This window comes from Hevea brasiliensis, chromosome 5 (assembly GCF_030052815.1).
Source record: "Hevea brasiliensis isolate MT/VB/25A 57/8 chromosome 5, ASM3005281v1, whole genome shotgun sequence".
Lineage (NCBI taxonomy): Eukaryota > Viridiplantae > Streptophyta > Magnoliopsida > Malpighiales > Euphorbiaceae > Hevea > Hevea brasiliensis.
In genome coordinates this window covers 12061521-12081933 of record NC_079497.1, presented here as the reverse complement: position 1 = coordinate 12081933, position 20413 = coordinate 12061521, and the positions used below count along the sequence as shown (strand labels likewise).

The 20413-nt window shown below is 30.7% G+C and overlaps 1 protein-coding gene and 1 non-coding gene across 2 annotated transcripts; both read right to left on the bottom strand.

Moving 5' to 3' along the window:
* Window positions 1-1767: 1767 nt before the first annotated feature.
* On the bottom strand, window positions 1768-1874 carry LOC131180484 (small nucleolar RNA R71). Its single transcript, XR_009149252.1, has one exon. It is a non-coding gene; the product is annotated as a small nucleolar RNA R71 (small nucleolar RNA).
* Window positions 1875-11758: 9884 nt separating this feature from the next.
* Window positions 11759-13904, bottom strand: LOC110667266 (putative Myb family transcription factor At1g14600). The gene is made up of 5 exons (XM_021828062.2): window positions 13228-13904; window positions 13038-13114; window positions 12866-12902; window positions 12648-12747; window positions 11759-12499 (listed from the first exon to the last, which is right to left on the bottom strand). Exons 1-5 carry the CDS (start codon window positions 13484-13486, stop codon window positions 11911-11913), a joined length of 1062 nt encoding a protein of 353 aa, XP_021683754.2. The 5' UTR covers window positions 13487-13904; the 3' UTR covers window positions 11759-11910.
* Between the last annotated feature and the right edge of the window lie 6509 nt (window positions 13905-20413).

Sequence of the window (20413 nt, the reverse complement as noted above, 5' to 3'; positions counted from 1 at the left end):
CTTCCAGACAGAAGGATCAAGTTTCTGCACTTGTCTGCAGAGATCCTGCTGCAAATTTGCTGGGTTTTTCTACCCCTTTTAGCTTACATTTCCATTATTTCTTCATTTCTTCATTTGGGTTTGTCTTTAAACAATGATTTGTGAGTAGTTGATTGAGATTCTAGAGATGGGTTTGTAAATATTGATTTGTTTTGTGGTTTTGAACTGATTTAGCCATTTAAATGAAGATTGTTATATTTTGATTTATTGCTTGTGTGCTTATTTCCTTGCTTGATGAATGGGCCCTCATTAAGTTAAGTTTTAATCCTTAATAGATGGACTGAAAAGTGAATATTGGGGATGGATAATCTTGCAATAAACTTTATTTTCTTGGTGTTAGAAATAAGCTAAGAAGATTAAGGGGAACTTTCCAAAAATCAATTAGAGCATTAATTGGGTTTGTGTTAGATTTGAAATACCGTGAAATCAGGGTTTGATTTAATGAAAACCAATTTTGAGATGCTTGAAAAAGGTTTCAAAAATTTAAGAATTGATTTCCCTCAAAATTGCAAATCTCATGTGTTTGGCTAAATTAGGAAAAACCACATGCAAACAATATTGAAAATCCAATCTCTAGAATCAATTTATTTTTCATTGAAATTAGATATAAATCCTCCAAACCTCATAAATAGCAATTTAAATTTAAATCCAATTTAAATCCAATTTCTATAATCACTTTATTTTTATTTTTATTGAATTTAGATTTAATTTCTCTCAATTTCATAAATAGATATTTCAAATTAATTTTTTGGGTAATCTAGTTTAATTAATTTTAGTTAATTGATTGATCTAGTTTTAATTCCTCAAATACCAATTTTAATTCCAAATTTCATTTTACATCTTTAATTTTTGTCTTAATTTTAATTTTTAGATTTTATTTTTAATATCTTTTAATTTTTGTCATTCTAATTTGCTTATACTTTTATTTCCAATTTAAGCACAATTCCCTGTGGGATCGATATCAATTTTAAAACTATACTCATCGTGACCGTGCACTTGCGGACACCGTATCAAGTTTTTGGCGCCGTCTTAGGAATTGTTTATTTTTAAGTTGGATTTTAATTGTTTTAAGCTAATTAGAATTTTTATTTTCTTTTATTTTCACTATTGTTCCTTGTGTTTTTCGTACTTTTCTTGTTTATGAGACGATCGAAAAGCACAAGTGATCAATTGTTGTTCAACCAAATTGAAAAATTCTGCCGAGCCAACAAAAGGAGTACAAGAGAAGAAAAGAAGCGAAAAGAAGAACAACAAATATTTTATCAAGACGAGACAATAGAAAATATGGAGTATCAAAATTGAGCTATTTGTGGAAACAATGGAGCAAATGAGCAATCCGGGCAATATGCTGTGGTTAAACAAAATGATCATCAAAGAAGATCCATGTTAGACTCTGCTTTTCCTAGATGTTCTGATGTGAGAGATAATGCACCTATTATTGGAGCTAATCAATTTGAATTAAAATCGGTCTTATTCAAATGGTTCAGAATTCACAATTTGGAGGTAGCCCACTTGAAAATCCTCATTCTCATTTGAAGAAATTTTTGATGATATGTGGTACACAAAGACAACCTGGAGTTTCGATGAAGTTATTCGCTCACATTATTTCCATTTTCTCTTGAGATTCAAAGATTGGAGTGGTATGACTCACTCCCACAAGCTATTATAGCTACTTGGGAGCAAATATCTCAAGCTTTTCTATCTCAATTTTTCCCACAGGAAAACTACTCATTGAGGAATTTGATGGTAGCTTTTAAACCAAGAGATGATGAAACTTTGTATGAATCTTGGATGAGATTTAAGGAGCTTGAAAGGCAATGTCCTCATCATGAAATACCCAAATGGATGATTGTTCGAATTTCTACACGAGTTACTCGACCATAAGAAACACAATTGATTCACAAGCGGAGGAGATTTCATGAGAATGACAAGTGAAGAATGCTATGATCTATTAGAGAAGATTGCTCACAATACCCATTTATGGGGAAATCCTAGAGCACTTGAGCCAAAGAAAGTGGGATCTATGAACTTGACTCGATTAACTACATGAATGCAAAATTTGATCGATTGACTCGACTTCTTAGTGATTTTTGCACAAAGGCAACAACCTCAACTCCTACAACTATGCAACAAGTTGCCTTCACAAATGGAACTCAAAGTTGTGGAGTTAATTATTCTTCTTATGGTGATGATTATTTGCAAGAGCAAGCTGCTTATGCAGGAGGTTATCAACAAAAACCTATGGGAAATTCTTATTCTAATATGAACAACTCAACATGGAGACCACAAGCAACTTTTGCTCAACAAGGCCAAAGCTCAAATTATGCTCATAACCAGCAGTTTATGCAGCAGAACAAGCCTCAATTTCAGCCTCAATTTCAGCCCACAAGGCAGCCACCACCTGGATATCAAGCAAGAGCACAACAATCCCTTCCATCCCATGAACCGAAGCCATCCTTGGAGAACATGATGGAGAAATTTTTTGCTGAACAAAACAAGATGAATAGCAAATTGGAGGAAGAAATGCAACACATGAGACAAACCATGGATCAATTACAAGTCCACAACCGCATGTTGGAGACTCAATTGGCGCAACAAGCAAGCTCATCAGGAAGCAATTCCTATGGGAAACTACCTAGCCAACCACAAAACCCTCATGAACAATGTAAGTTGGTGACCTTGAGAAGTGGTAAGAAAGTAGGTCAAGAGAGTGAAAACAAGAGAGAAGAAAAAGAAAGCACAAAAGAAGAAAATTCAGTTGAGAGCAAGAAAAATGAAAAAGAAGAAGAAAGCAAAAGTGAGCAAGATGAGGGAGAGAAACCATACATCCCACCTGAACCTTACAAACCCACCCTTCCCTACCCTCAAAGATTCATCAAGCACAAACTAGACAAGCAATTTGGCAAGTTCCTTGAAGTGCTAAAAAAATTGTATATCAATGTGCCATTCACTGAGGCACTATCCCAAATGCCGAGTTATGCCAAGTTTTTGAAGGAGATTCTTTCCAACAAGAGAAGGCTAGAAGATTATGACACCATCAATTTGGGAGAGCAATGCAGTGCTATAATCCAGAAGAAGTTACCTCCCAAACTCAAAGATCCGGGTGTGTTTTCCATTCCTTGTCATATTGGTGATAACTGTGTGGCAAATGCCTTATGTGACCTTGGAGCTAGTGTCAGCCTAATGCCTCTTTCAATATATGAAAAATTGAATATGGGAGAGTTGAAGCCCACAAACATGTATCTCTCATTGGCTGACCGTTCAATTAAGTATCCGGAAGGCATTCTTGAAAATGTGCCTATCAAGGTTGGAAAATTTTACATTCCGGTGGACTTTGTCATTTTGGATATGGAAGAAGACACAAAAGTTCCTATCTTATTGGGAAGACCCTTTTTGGCAACAGCTGGTGCATTAATTGATGTAAAGGGTGAGCAATTGACACTTAGAGTGGGAGATGATCAAATGATATTCAACATCAATCCAGCCATGAAAAGAAAACATGAAGAAGTTGAGTCTTGTTTGCGGGTAGACATTATTGATGAGATTGTTCAAGAGCATTTCAGAAAAAGCTATCCACAAGACCCACTTGAAAATTGCTTAGTCCATGGTGGGAGCATTGATGATGATAACATGGCTATTTTTGCAATACTTGGAAAGCTCTCCACCACATCCAAGCCACAATTTTTCAACTTGAAGGAGTGCAAAATTTGGAGATCAAACCACCATCATTAAAGGTAGAGGATGCCCCAAAGGTAGATCTTAAACCTCTTCCTTCCAACCTCAGGTATGCTTTTCTTGGACCCAATGAAACATATCCTGTTATAATTAATGCATGTTTGACTAATATTGAGAATGACAAATTGTTGAGAGTATTGAGAGAATATAGAAGAGTTTTGGGTTATGCAATTGATGATATAAAAGGAATTAGTCCAACAGTTTGTATGCATAGGATTTTCCTTGAGCCAAATAGTAAACCTTCCATTGAACATCAAAGAAGATTGAATCCTACAATGAAGGATGTTGTGAAAAAGGAAATCCTAAAATTACTAGCTGCTGGAATTATTTACCCTATTTCTGACAGTGAGTGGGTTAGTCCTGTGCATGTTGTACCAAAGAAAGGTGGGGTGACAGTTGTTAAAAATGAAAATAATGAATTGATACCCACTAGAACTGTTACAGGTTGGAGAATGTGCATAGACTATAGGAAGTTGAACAATGCCACAAGAAAAGACCATTTTCCTCTTCCTTTTATGGATCAAATGTTAGAGAGATTAGCCAAGCATTCATTCTTTTGTTACTTAGATGGATATTCTGGTTTCTTTCAAATTCCAATACATCCTGATGACCAAGAAAAAACTACCTTTACATGTCCCTATGGCACCTTTGCATATCGAAGGATGCCATTCGGATTGTGTAATGCGCCTGGCACATTTCAAAGGTGCATGATGGCTATTTTTTCTGATTTTATTGAAGAAATTATGGAGGTCTTCATGGATGACTTTTCAGTATATGGAACTAATTTTGATTCATGCTTGACTAATTTGTCTAAAATCTTGCAGAGATGTGCTGATAATGATTTGGTGTTGAATTGGGAGAAATGCCACTTTATGGTCCAAGAGGGAATCGTTTTAGGGCATTTAATCTCAAAAAGGGGAATTGAAGTGGATAGAGCCAAAATAGAAATTATTGAAAAATGCCCTCCAACCATCACAAAGGAGTGCGGAGTTTCCTTGGACATGCTGGGTTTTACCGGCGATTTATTCAGGATTTTTCTAAACTTGCTAAACCCTTAACAAATCTTTTGAATCATGATGTTAAATTTGATTTTAATCAAGATTGTATGGTTGCTTTTTGCAGGTTAAAGACGGCATTAACAACAGCTCCTATCATGCTAACCCCAGATTGGAATTTGCCATTCGAAATTATGTGTGATGCAAGTGAGTTTCTTTGTTGGAGCCGCCTTGGCCAATAAAAGATAGAAAACCTTATGCCATTTACTATGCAAGCCGAACCCTTGATGAAGCTCAAGTCAATTACGCCACAACTGAAAAGGAGTTCCTTGCGGTAGTATTTGCACTCAATAAATTTCGTTCTTATTTGGTCAACTCAAAGGTAATTGTTTTCACTGATCATGCAGCAATAAAGTACTTAATGAGCAAGAAAGAAGCTAAATCTAGGTTGATTAGATAGATTTTATTACTTCAAGAATTTAATTTGGAAATAAGAGATAAAAAGGGTGTTGAGAATGTGGTGGCTGATCACCTTTCTAGGATAAAAGCGAAAATAAAGATGATGAAATTGTGCCAATTGATGAGTTTTTCATGAATGAGCAGTTGTATGTGTTGAATTCTGCACTTCCATGGTTTGCTGATATTGTGAATTTCTTGTCTTGTGGTGTCTTGCCACCTGATTTGTCTTGGCAGCAAAAGAAAAGATTCTTGCATGATGTTAAATTTTATTCTTGGGAAGAACCTCTTTTGTTTAGGAGATGCAATGATGGAATAATTAGAAGATGTATACGAGGAAGAAATGCATGATGTTATTTACCATTGTCAGTCCTCTGAATATGGTGGTCATTTTAGTATCTCAAAAACTGTTGAAAAAGTCTTGACATCAAGTTTCTATTGGCCTAAAATGTTTAAACATGTGAGAGATTTTGTAAGCAAGTGTGATAGGTGCCAAAGGGTAGGCAACATTTCCAAGAGAGATGAGATGCCCCAACAGTCCATATTAGAAGTTGAATTATTTGATGTGTGGGGAATTGATTTCATGGGGCCATTTCCATCTTCTTATGGGAATAAATATATCTTGGTAGGGGTGGACTATGTATCTAAATGGGTAGAAGCTATAGCTACACCTACCAATGATGCAAAAGTTGTGGTAAAATTTGAAAAAATTTGTTTTGACAGTTTGGTGCCCCACGTGCCATAATCGGTGATGGTGGTAGCCATTTTGCAACCACCAATTTGAAAAGTTGATGAGAAAATATGGGGTAAAGCATAGGATTGCCACACCATATCACCCTCAAACAAATGGCCAAGTAGAAATCACAAATAGAGAAATCAAGCAAATCTTGGAGAAAGCGTCAATAAGTCCGTAAAAGATTGGTCCCTTAAATTAGATGACACTCTTTGGGCATATAGAACAGCATTTAAAACCCCATAGGAACTACACCTTATAGGTTAGTTTTGGGAAATCATGCCATTTGCCCAGTAGAATTAGAACACAAAGCTTATTGGGCCATTAGAGCAATCAATTTTGATTTGCAAGTCTGGACATAAAAGACTTTTGCAACTTGATGAATTAGAAGAATTGAGACTTGATGCTTATGAAAATGCTAGGATCTATAAAGAAAGAACTAAAAATGGCATGATAAGCATATCAAGAAAAAGACTTAAAAGAAGGAGATTTGGTTCTCTTATTCAATTCAAGGTTAAAATTTTTTCCAGAAAATTAAAATCAAGGTGGTCAGTCCATTCAAAATTGTGAAAGTTTTACCTCATGGTCTTTGTGGAAATTTTTGGTGAAAAATCTGTAATTTCAAGGTAAATGGACAAAGGTTGAGGCATTATTTAGTGGTGAGCCAATTGAGAAAATAGCAACTTGCTATCTTTCTCATTCTCCATGAAATTTTGAGTAAGTATGGTCAAGCTAAAGACCTAAACTTAGCATTTTGTGCATAACTCCCAATTTTTCTTTCATTTGTTTTAAGTTTTTTTATATACTCCTTATTCAGAGTTTAACATTGTTCTAATTTCCTTGTGCAGATGGGATACAATGCATTGCAAGCAAATGAGCATATAAAATTAAAAAAAAAAAAAAAAAAACATTTCATGTCTTTAATTTCATTGCTTAATTACTTCATATTTTGAACTTATTTTGCTTGTGTTGTTTTTATTTTACTTGAACCATTTACTTATTCAGTTTTTTTAGTTCCTCATAAAATACATTTTTCCTTTATATTTTTAGTACATTGCTCACTTGCTTTTATGTGCTACTTCGGATTTACACTTGATGGTTACATTTTTGAGCTTAACTTCCTATTCCAAATTTTTGAGATTAATCGATTTAATTAATGGATTCCATTGCACTGTTTCTTTTGCAATGAGTGCAGAATTGTCCAAATTTTATCTAATTAAATTGGTGCACTTCAATGAGGTAACAATTCTCATCTCACTTGTGTCACTCAACACAAGTTGTGCTATCGCTTATGCAACAGGTAATAATTCTTTATGCACATATGATCTACCCATTTTCTCGCACATTATCCCATTCCATGCACTCTTCTACCATTTAGGACACTGTTCATTCTGAGTATTGGGGAGAGGGTAAATGATTTGCAAAAATTATTATTCCTGTTTCAATTGCAAAGAGTGACACATTCATTACTACGTATATACACTTGCATATAGACACAGATACTTAATTACATACTTAGTTGCAATTAGGTTGACTATACATTTACACTCATGCATATCATTCACTCATTTAAAATTTTTGAATTTTTAAACTAGTCTTTGAATTCCATAAGCCACTTATTCAAGCAATCCACTTGCCTTTAGATGGTTAGTGGAATGAAAGTTCCATTGTACAAAGTCTTAAGCATTATTCTTTCTCTTACTTAATAGCTGAAAATTAATATATCAATTTAGGTATGCAGTGCTAGTTAGTTATTTTGAGTTTTGAGTGTCTGGATAAGCCTTTAAGGAAGAAAATGGTCATTGTCGTCTCACCATTCCTATAACAAGCATCTTAGATCTTTCAAAGCGAAATTTTTAACTTGCATTTGATAAGAATATGATTTAGGCATTCCTTCATATTTTAAACCTCACATTTAGCCTTAACCTACCTCAATTTCATTTTAACCCTTGCAAACCCCCTTGAACCTTAATCTCCTAATTTCTTTGGAACCCAAATCATTTACCTAGCCATTAAACCTAAACACTACCACCTATCTATGAGAATAGTATTTTAGCAATTAAGTGCATAAAAAAATGATAATGATATAAAAAATAATAATAATAATAATAAAATAATAATAAAAAAAAAAAATCTCGGAGGATTGAAACATCTTGAAAAGTGCTAGAGTAATTGTCAAAAGTTGAAAAGGTCACCAAAATATCCCAAAGGTAATTTTGGGTGTGACATGAAATAGGGACACATACAAAATCAAAATAAAATAAGCATAAAAAAAATAGTCCCTTTGTATAATCATTGTGATAGCACTTGAGATTCATTGTGAATTTCTTTCCTCTTGATATAAAAAAAAAAAAAAAAATATTGGATGCACTTTGAGTTTCATGATTAATATTATTCTCATATTTTGTTTACCTTATTCCCTTTCTTTGTTAACCACAATTTTACCCTATTAGACCCCATTACAACCCTTAAAAAGACCTAATGATTCTTTGAAAAATGCTTGTTACATTAGTAGAGTTAGATCTTTTATGCTTGCATATGGGTTTGGCAATATAATCTTCCATACATTACTCACCATCTATTTGAGACACATTGGCTATCTATTTCATTTAGGTTTGTTTTGGCACAATTGACTCTTGTAGTTGGTTGGTATTTGTTGCTTGGGTTGATTGGTTAATTCTTAGCTATTCTGTAATAGTTGAGAGTGCTTGCTTCATTCTTTGTGCTTTTCCTGGTGGGAATTTGGAATGTTGGTGGCTAGAGGTAAGTTGGTGGTTTGGATTAGTGAATTTTGTGTTTTCAAAGACTGATTCTATTCCCTTCCAAATGAGTTTTAATGAAATTTTGCTTGAGGACAAGCAAGAGTTTGAGTATGGGGGAATTTGATGCATGCATTTTATATCATCATTTAGGAGTAATTTTTGCACATAATTTACCCTTATTCATAGCTATTATTTTAGATATTAGTATATATTTAGTCAATTTTACAATTTTCACATTTCTTAGTTTAATTTTTGGAATTTATTTGTTTTGTAGGATAAATCTGGAGAAATTTGATGTATTTTGATCAGAGTAGCCATTTGGAGGAGATTAAAATCGACTTGCAAAAGAAAATTTTGAAGTTGAGAAAAAATGGTAGAGCGACACAACCCATGACACAACCGACTTTATGTCGTTTCTTGGAAAATTTTTTGACGTGGCATTTCCGTTACTCCACCTTTTTACCTCACTTTTTCTAGATCCTTCCCCCTTTTACCCATTCTAGAACAATCCCTTAGCCTATATAAAGACCCATTTTATCACTTTCTTGGGATATAGAGAGCATAGAGAGCATAGAGAGCATAGAGAGCATAGAGAGCAAGGGAGGCATTTTTAGAAAGATAGAAAGAGAGCAAGGGAGGCATTTTTAGAAAGATAGAAAGAGGAAAAGGGAGGAGCATCTTCTGCATCTTCTTCCAAAGAAGAAGGATCAAGTTTCGCACTTTTCTGCAGAGATCCTGCTGCAAATTTCTGTGATTTTCTACACTTTAGCTTACTTTTCCATTATTTCTTCATTTCTTCATTTGGGTTTGTCTTTAAACAATGATTTGTGAGTAGTTGATTGAGATTCTAGAGATGGGTTTGTAAATATTGATTTGTTTTGTGGTTTTGAACTGATTTAGCCATTTAAATGAAGATTGTTATATTTTGATTTATTGCTTGTGTGCTTATTTCCTTGCTTGATGAATGGGCCCTCATTAAGTTAAGTTTTAATCCTTAATAGATGGACTGAAAAGTGAATATTGGGGATGGATAATCTTGCAATAAACTTTATTTTCTTGGTGTTAGAAATAAGCTAAGAAGATTAAGGGGAACTTTCCAAAAATCAATTATAGCATTAATTGGGTTTATGTTAGATTTTAAATACCGTGAAAACAGGGTTTGATTTAATGAAAACCAATTTTGAGATGCTTGAAAAATGTTTCAAAAATTTAAGAATTGATTTCCCTCAAAATTGCAATTCTCATGTGTTTGGCTAAATTAGGGAAAAACCACATGCAAACAATATTGAAAATCCAATCTCTAGAATCAATTTATTTTTCATTGAAATTAGATATAAATCCTCCAAACCTCATAAATAGCAATTTAAATTTAAATCCAATTTAAATCCAATTTCTATAATCACTTTATTTTTATTTTTATTGAATTTAGATTTAATTTCTCTCAATTTCATAAATAGATATTTCAAATTAATTTTTTGGGTAATCTAGTTTAATTAATTTTAGTTAATTGATTGATCTAGTTTTAATTCCTCAAATACCAATTTTAATTTCAAATTTCATTTTACATCTTTAATTTTTGTCTTAATTTTAATTTTTAGATTTTATTTTTAATATCTTTTAATTTTTGTCATTCTAATTTGCTTATACTTTTATTTCCAATTTAAGCACAATTCCCTGTGGGATCGATATCAATTTTTAAAACTATACTACTGTGACCCGTGCACTTGCGGACACCGTATCAAGAAACCGAAGAGGTAATTAAAATTCTCATCTCCTTCTTGAAACTACAGGTAATTAAATATGTCTAGCTAGCATATATGCATAATTTGCTCTCTTTTTTCTGAATAAATATACAGGCCAAATTGTCTATGCTATCTCCGCAAGTTTCTTACTATGAACTTCAATGCGCGATTCTGGAAAAGGAGAACAACGAAATGAAGGAGAAGGTAGAAGTTCTTGAGAATGAGAAAGCTCGTAAAGAAGGTAATAATGTACTGTGTTTCTTTCATAATCTACTCGTACTTTATGATTCATTAATTAGGTTACTATATTTATTGTGTGGTTTGCAGATGAATTTCAAGCCCTGAAGGAAGAGCTAGAAAAACTGAACCAGGCCCGTAATTAAGCAGCTAGAAGCTAGAAGAAAAATAAAAGCAAGTGCTTTTCTTACGGGTTCAACAGCAGCTGGGATGTGAAGTCAATAGGCACAAAATACAATATATACCCGCTAGAAAAAATAAATACTAATTAAAAAGGATGTCTAATCTCAAATATTTTGGTTCTCTAAACCTTAGGTTTATAATTAAATTACAATTCAAAGTATTATAGTATCCTTAATGTGTTACGTAGTGATGAAGGGGGGAGCTTAAGAAAACATGCAAGGGTTTGCTTAATTAGGTTGGGAGTGTGTTATTTGTTCGGCTTTAATTTATTGATGAAGATTCTAATTCTACCAAAATAAAGAATTTAAAAAATATATATGTATTTGTGTAAACTTAATCAACAATGCAATTATGAACTAATTTAATGATTTCTTTTTTACATTTTTTTGCAATTTAAAAATAATTATAAACAATTGATAAATTTATCTATCACTATCCTAATATGGCATGATATAGGAAAATTTATCTAAACTTTTTTTCCCTTGCAAATTCTCTAACTCATGAAAAAATCCTTACCTACACTATGGTGTTTGCATAGGTGATCAATAAAAACTATTATAGTATATTTATATGATACTTACATGATTTTAGCTAAAATAACATTTAGTGATTGGTTGAGTATATATATCCTTTCTTCATTTTTAGGAAAATTCTATAGAATTGGAGCACATAAATTTAGTGCTCTTTACTCACATAAAAGTAGATCCTCTATGAAACAGGGGCGACTCTAATTTTATGTGAGTGAGAGAATATATGCACTAAATAAACTAAATAATTCCTCATATTTTTAATGTATCAACCATGCATGATCTCCCTAATGTAAAATGAAAAATTGCATTATATGGAAAAGAGATCAAATGTTAGGGTAAAAAAAGGGAAAGAAAATGATTGGTGTTAATTTGTATTACTTAAAAACCAATAACGAAGTGCATTGTTTAGAACAAGTACCTCAAGATCTCACTTAGAATTGTCTCATTCATATAGTCAGATCCAGAGTACTTGCCCTTTTTGCATTTTCTTTATAATTATCAACCTCCTCCTCCCTTCAATCTGCTAATCTTTGAGGATGATGGTGAGTACAGGGATAAAGATAACTCACTATCAACTTCACTGTCCTTCAAACTTCGCAGGCTATCATCATTTGCTGGTACTGTTAGCTTCAGTGACAGATCCAAATCAAGATTGCAATCTGTAGCCTTCCTTTTCAAGGATTTCAACTGATCTTGTAGATTACTTGCTGATGATGATTTCATATCTGAAATAAGGATATTACTTCTATTAAAAAGAGCGCTTTCCCCAACTTTGGCTTTCAGAAAGTAAGCTTCAGGGTTCAGCTCAGTGAAGCTTGAACTTGATTGGGGTTGCCAAAATTTTGGATTGTGCGATGGTCGTAGTTCACCTTTCAGTAGCTCTTCCGTTTTCCAACTAGACTGTGAACCAAAAGAGGAAGCACCTGTTTGGAACTTCCAATTGGTCCCATTGCTATTACTGTTGCCTCCAAAGATCCTCTCAGCTACTGTCCCATATAATCCTTGTCTGGTTTCGTCGACTAAACACCGACCCATATGAGGATTATAAACAAAGTTTTCGCGAGCATTCCAAGAAGCATCTCCATATCTTCAGAAAAGAAGATATTTTTATTATGAAATTCAATAATCAAGGTAAAGAAAAAATAAGAGAAAAGGAAAAAAAAAAGGGGGGCAACCCTAGAAAACTAGAATTGATCAGAATATGCATATTGATTATTGATTTTGAACTTTGATACCTGTAGCTGGAACCATGGCGTTGGTTGTATCCTTGTAGCATGGGAAGTTTATAAATATTGCTATCTCCACTTTCCACAAGATGCCTATGATATGCCATGACTGTCATGTAAAGGCCACCTTTATGCATTAGTAACACGATCAAAAACCTTTTTCCCCATGATCATGATCAGGACTAAGAGAAATATATTAAGATTGGAAAATTAAATCGCTTTATTACCTTGACTTGGGTCATCGAACTTCTTGCTTCTATACATCTATTGAAAATCACCACCAAACATAAATAGCCAAGAAATGGTAAATAATATAGTATATTAGAACAATCAAATCATCTCAAGATGCAAAATCAAAAAGAATGATTCATTTTCAAGGCAAGTCTTCAGTAAAATAACCTGTAGATGGCTCTTGACATGAGCAATACTCAGTCCATTGACATTCATCAGTTGAAGAACTAGCTTAGGGGTAGCTCCTGCACCAAAAGAAATAATGAAAGAAAGCAATAAGTATCGTTCACTTTCTGGCATATATCAGAGATTAAAGATCTCATAAGATTGAAGAAAATATAGTAGGGATAGAGCCTACTATCTTGTCCGCCAAGTCTTTCCACAGCTTTAACGAAGCAAAGATGGAGCTCAGGGGTCCAGCGAAGCCTCGGCATCTTGGATCTGATATAGGGCCTCACTGAGGTCCTCTTGTCATTCTCTTCAACAGTGCTATTGCTTGAACTTGCTCCATTTTTAGGCATATTTTCATCTTCATCATTTGCTCCACTCACACTGTCATCTTGATATTGTCTGGAGGCTCTTGTCTTGGAGCATCCAGTTTGGTCACTTCCCTCCATCTTTTCTTTTTGGCTCCTTTCTGCTTTCTTTCTTTCCTTCCTTCCAAACCTAAGACTAGAATAAACTCACTCCCATGAGCTACAGACACGCGGCCTGGGAAGAAATTTTAGGGTTAGAGACTCACTAGAAGTAAAATGAATTAGCTAGGGATTAGGGCCATGATCAGAAGTGACCATAATTAATCAAAGTAGCTTCTCTCGTCTTACTCCATGGCAGGACAAAGAAAAAACTATTGTTTAGAAGACACGAGGCATCGATCTTGGTAAATGAAAATTCATCAAATAGAGAAAAGACCAACCAAAGATGGGTCTGCAGTTCTCTGTGAAAAAAGAGGAGATAGGAAACCCTAGATCTTGACAAACAAGACTCTCTGACTCTCTCTCTCTCTTTCTCTCTCTTTGGGAAATGTAAACAATTATTAACCCAAGTTTTTGTACGTACAATAATATTATGATTTTATGTATAATGATTTTTATATTTTACATAATAATATGATGATATACATGTGTGTAAGCATTTGCATGGATGTCATGCAACGCAAGAAACACACTTGCTAGAAAACTAACCCTTTCTCGTGTACTATAAGCATAAAAAACGATTTTTAAAAAAAAGAATAATTAATTAAAAAAATGAAGTAGTTCTTCTATTTTTAGCAATTGTTAAGAACTTTAATCTACTTTTCAATTCTGCATTTTCTTATCCTTTAACTGGGTAAGAAACAGTATTATGATTGCCCAGTAGCTTATTCCATTTGTTTTCTTTGTAACCAAGATTTAAAATTTTTTTTTTCTAAACTTGATTAACTGTATATCCAATGTACAAGATATAAAGTAGAATTCACCTATTAAATATATGAATTTTATATATTTATATCTCGAGATCAAGTTTAGGTAGGAATTTTCTGGTTAATTCAATTTTCTCATCACCCACCAAAATAATTAAAAAAAAAGATATATAAATGTCATTAATTAATTAAGGTATTGAAAAAATATTGGTAGGGGTCTTTTTTTTTAATTTTAATTTAATAAAATCAAAATATATACAACGAGTTTATAATAATTGTCGTATTGTTACACATACAATTCAGGAAAAAGAAATTTAAGGATTGAATTTTGAGATTGACAAACTGCTTTATTATTTTGTTGATTTGGAAATAATAAAACTCAAGAAGGGAAGGAAAATTATATATATCATCGTGTAGCCTCGAATTAATTTTATACATATAAAGAAAAAATAATAAATATTATGGTATTTTATATTAAAATTTAACTATTAAATTCAAAATATCGTTATAAAATTATTTTTTATTCCATAAATAATTATAATTTGATTCCATCTTTTATCATATATATATAATTAATAGAAATGATAAAGGTGAAGAATAATTATATGGGGAAGCGCATGCGTTTGATGCTGTATGTATCTCTTACACAAAAGAAGATTTAGAAATTGGCTTTTCGTAGGGAATCACGGGGATTTGATCACCTCTTATCTTTTTCTGCAGGACAAATTTTAAAGTACTATCATTATATATATATATATAATCATATTTTTTAAATTTCTTTTTAAAAAGTTAAAATTTAAACTCACAATTTTATATTATGACATAATTAAAAATTTAACTATTATATGACCTTTTAATATTAGGGTATCTAATATGAATCGACAAAACCTGTTTAATATTATTATTAAAGTTGCTGTTAAAAAAAAAATCTTTTTTAAATATATTACTTAAAAGTATTAAAATATAATTAAAAATAAATTTTAATCATAAAAAAATACTAAAATAACAAAATAAATTTCAAATTATTTTTTTCAACCGCATTTAAAATGGTGGTTTTTTTCTTGAAAAATAATTGTGACTCTCTATTCTCAATGCTTAACAGACACTAAGTGAAAATATTTTTTTATCTAAATTTCTAAATACTTATTAAAAAATATTTTTAAATTATAAAATTTTAAATTTAAATTTTAATTAAAAAATAACATAAATTAGGAGAAATATATATATAGAGAGTTAGAGTATAAAAATTTGATTAAAATTTAATAGTTGGTAATTAAATTTGTGTGTAAACCATACATGATTTTTTCTCTTGCCCCGTGCGTGCGTGCGTGCGCGCGTGAATGGGATTCATCCAAAAGGTAGAGCTTTTTAATTCCTCTCACGTGTACAAGCCTAGCATTAAATTTATTGTCATTTGGAGAAGATATGTCATACGAAAGGCTGTTTCTTCTGCTGCTCCTATATATGATTCACAAGAATCCTGATTTTCTCTTCTTGGAAAATCCATTATTTAGATACTGATTTATATTTATGTTTATCTACCTTGCATTTGGATGAAAATTTAAAATTTGAAATTGATAAAATTATGTTTTCTTCGATTGATTAATTAGAACAATGAATTTATATTAGGTTTTTCTTTCAATTAATCAAAGTCATAAATTTATATTAGACTTGTAAATATGAAAAACATCTTATCTGAGACTCCGTTTATTTCATGAAAAATATTTTTTTGGAGAACATTTTCCATATTTTCTGGTGATTGAGGGCACTCAAAAAAATTGATCAATGAAAAATATTTTCCCGGTCAAAAGAAAATTAAGTCATTTTTAAGAAAAATGACTTTCATTTTTCAAAAGAGGAAGTCATTTTCCATTTCGTAAACTTTAAAAATCTTATTAAAATATAAACGTATTTATACATATATGAAATAAATAAATATCATTAATTTGATATTACAACTAAATAATAAAAAATATTTTTCATAGAAAATATTTTTCATATACAATATATTTTTCGTGAAACAAATGGTGTCTAAGTGTGTGAATTTAAAATGCTATATAAAAAGCATTTTATTTTAAATTAATGATTGAAAATCTAAAAATTAAAAATAAATTTAATATTACTCAATTAAACAAACACTAGACTTCAAAAATTAACTATATATGAAGATTGCTTTTAAAATAAAAGAGCATATATGGATGTGGGAAATCTAATATCCACCATTAAAGCAGAAAGTGTAAGAAAAATATATAAAAAGAAAAATGGAGGGAAGGGAAAGGAACAAGAGAGGTGCAGCCTGGAAAGGTTCACTCCAACAGCTAGCCTGTGAGTCAACTCCTAACAGTGCTTTTTCTTGTCATTTTTTGTAATATTATTATTGCATGAGAATACGTGATCCCTATTAATGCGGATCTACCATCATTTGAGAATGAGGATGTCTGTCGTTTTATACAACTTGTCTGTTCACCCACCATTTTTTTTTTCTCCTTTTCTTTTTAAAATTATACTATCCATATACATCTATCTATCCATCATTTTTTTATTCTATTTCCATAATAACAATAATAATATTTCCATTCATGTATGCATGTTCTCATCACCCTATATATATGCATGCATGCATGCATGCATGTTTGCCATGTGCACGTTCATGTCCTTGGTAGCCAATAAAGATAAGTTCTTAATTTTAGTAAAAAATATTTCACTACTCAATAGACAAAATTTGAGAAGTTTATAGTCAAGAAAATCATTTTTTCCCTCTTCTTTAGTTTTAATAATTTTTACATTATATTAATTAATAATTATTTTAAACACTTGCTATTAATATTTATTAAGTTTGGAAAGAGTACTCGGTAAATTATATATTAATTCATTTTTAATCTGAGTTTATATTAGTATTTGAATTACTTTATACATTAAAATAATTAGTCAAGTCAATGTTGGAATCCATACACTTACATTTACTTTTTAATTTTTATAATTTTTTTATGTATATGTAATACCAATACTCTCTCCTCAAGTGCAGCTATATGGTTATCACTTGATTATTATTAAATATTTAATCCAATATGACTCCATTATATAACTTTTACGCGTAGCTGAAACCCACAATTCAAATCGGATTTTAATATTATATATTAAATTCAGAAAAAATGTTGGCCAAAATATTTATTAGTTTATTCTTAATCTAAACTTATACAAATGATTAGGATGTTTTACGCATTAAAATAACTAGCCAAGTTAATATTACAATCTATCTATTTATATTCATCCTTTAATTTTTATATTTCTTATCATGGGATATGAAATCTTAATAATATTTTTTTATATTATTAAATAAAATTTTAATTTCCTTGAAATTAAAAAAATATCTAAAAAATTTAATAACACAACCGAAACATAAAAATTTTATGAACAAATAAATATCCATTAATATAGTTTGAAGTTTCGAAGAAGCTTCAATTCTCAAACCTGCTCCAATTTTTATTTGATCTTTTAATGTATTTGAATGAGTATTCCCCAATTTTATTTGGTAGGTATTTCCGTTCATGTATTTACAAATAAAAATAATAAAATAATTGATGAAATTTAATTTAATAAAAAGGGAAAGGGACGGGCCGGGTGGGAATATGGTAGATAGAGTGACGTCTTGTTGGATGGCCATGCAGTTCATTATATTCTTTGATTATTTTACTATATTAATTATTAATAGAATTAAGGATATTCTGAGGCCATTGCTATTTCATTCTTTGATTTGAAATAGACTCATTCTCTGATTTGAAATAGACTCATTCTCTTACCAAAGAAAGAAACTAAATTATTATCATAAGATGGATTAGTTGGCCTTCCCTAGGTAATTATGGAACATATATGGTAATGCATCGCACAATTTTGAAATTAAATAAATCAAATACATTTCTACGCCATTTTTTTAATACATAAATTATTTATTTAATATTTAAATTTATTAAAATTATAACAAAAGTATAATAAACAATATATAAAATCTTGCATTTAAGAATAAATGAATTAGTTAAATAGAATCTACATGATAAATTTCACTTAAATAAAAATAAGATATCAACAATGAATTGATAGATTCGTCGCTGACTTCGTTGCTAATTCATCGCAAAAATATGGGTTGGCGACAGATCAATCATTAAAGTCTATTAGCGAAAAGATTTTCAGTAACGATTATAATTCGTAGCTAATTTTAAAAAATTGACTTGAAAATCAGTCGCTGAAATTCTCATTGCTAAAGTATCAATGATGGATCAGTGAAGTATCAACGGTGAATATGTTGTTAATCTATTGCAAATCCACTGCTATTTAATATTTTCGCAACAAATTTTTAATCCGTCACTAAATTTATCTCTGATACTTATGGTTTTTTTACATTGTTTAATGATTCCAATTCATCTGTCTTCAAGATTCTCTCCAATGGCAGTGCAACTTAAGACAAGCTTATTTGTGTGTTCTGACTATCGATAAAACCCAAAAAACTTTTAATTTGGTTGGGAAATGAAAGAGGTGTGGATCAAATAGTTTAGAAACAAAACTTGCAGGCTTCAATGGCAACATCTCAGGATACGCTTTTGAGCGTAGTAGCTTGGCTTCCAAGGTGAATGTCAGGATATTCTCAGGTTAGCTTTCATGCTCTGAAATTAAATCCCCTCCCTGTTAGAGCAAGCTGTGTTATGAATAAAAAAAAAAAAAAAAAAGTTCACGTCAAAGGGATAAATTGCCTCCCTTTCATATATCTTATGGTTCCAACACAAGGTTACATCCCTTATTCCCTCCATTTGTACCCAAATATGCTTTACAATTACACTTAAATACTATCATCTTTGCTATTATTTAATGCTCCATAATAATAATAATAATAATAATAATAATAATAATAATTATTATTATTATTATTATTATTATTATTATTATTATTATTATTATTATTATTATTATTATTATTATTCTGCCCTGATGTCATACAATTATACGTATTTTTTCACAAGCACTAATTAAATCTATTTTCTTGTATATAATTAAAGAGGCTGCTTTCATAATTGAAGTCCGTGACCTCCAATTTACAATGGAACATATAATTGATCACTTCTATCATTAATTAAGCTAAATTAATTCACCTGTGAATTAATAGTAATAATGATACAAACACTTAAAAATTAATAGCAAAGAAATATTATGTAAAAACCTTAATTATCATGTAAAAAACCTTAAATAACAAATAAAAGTGAACCAAAAGAGGGGCTAACCATCTCCACAAGGTCATCATATTTTAAGTTCAAGAATAATGAAGATGGATGAAAATATTTTTCATTTTTCTGAAATGGAACAGCATATTCTTTTTATTTGGAAATTAGAATTTTATAAAAATTATGAATAGTTTAGAGCGCATTTTTTACAATTTAATTATTTTTAATTAAAAAAAAATTATTTTGAAATAAATAAAAATGATGTATTATTGTGTAAGAATTGCATTGAATTTTTTTTATATCAAATAATTTATTCTAAGTGAAACTTTTATGTCAAATTTTAATTCATATAAAAATTTAAATTAGAAAATATTGAAATTAAAGTTGTTTTATCTTGATTTAATTATACCAAAACTGTGTTATAATTTGTGGTGGAATTAGGGGTGAGCATTTGGTTCAAACCGAATCGAACTGAATTAAATTACTAAAAGTGAATTACAAAATTTAAAAACCGAACTGAACTGAAATGGATGAAAAATCGAATCGAACTGAACCGTTCTATTTCAGTTCAGTTCGGTTCAAACAGAATGATTTTAATTTTTGATTGATTTTTTAATTTAGACTTGATTTTCAAGTTATTTGGTCTAATTTTGACTTTGGTTTGAACCTAATAACCATTAATAAATGAAATTAAAAAATTTATATATATATATAATTAAATATAATTCATAAATTTCTCATAAAAATAAATCAATTCAAAAATCAATTTGATTCTATTTGGTTTGATTTGAATTTATAAAATTACTATTTTTTTCGATTTGGTTTAATCGATTTTTTTTTTTTCAAAATCGAACCGAACATAAATAACTAAAATTTTTATAATATAAAATCAAACCGAATTTATTAAATCTTAAAATTGATTCTATTAAATT

Bases quoted from the DNA above. Each gene is read 5' to 3' on its own strand.
- LOC110667266 (XM_021828062.2), bottom strand. From the start codon at position 13,486: ATGGAGGGAAGTGACCAAACTGGATGCTCCAAGACAAGAGCCTCCAGA. The intron at 13,115-13,227 runs GTAGGCTCTATC...CTTTTGGTGCAG, and splicing joins AAGACTTGGCGGACAAGATA to GAGCTACCCCTAAGCTAGTT. The intron at 12,500-12,647 runs GTATCAAAGTTC...TCTTTTCTGAAG, and splicing joins CGCCATGGTTCCAGCTACAG to ATATGGAGATGCTTCTTGGA.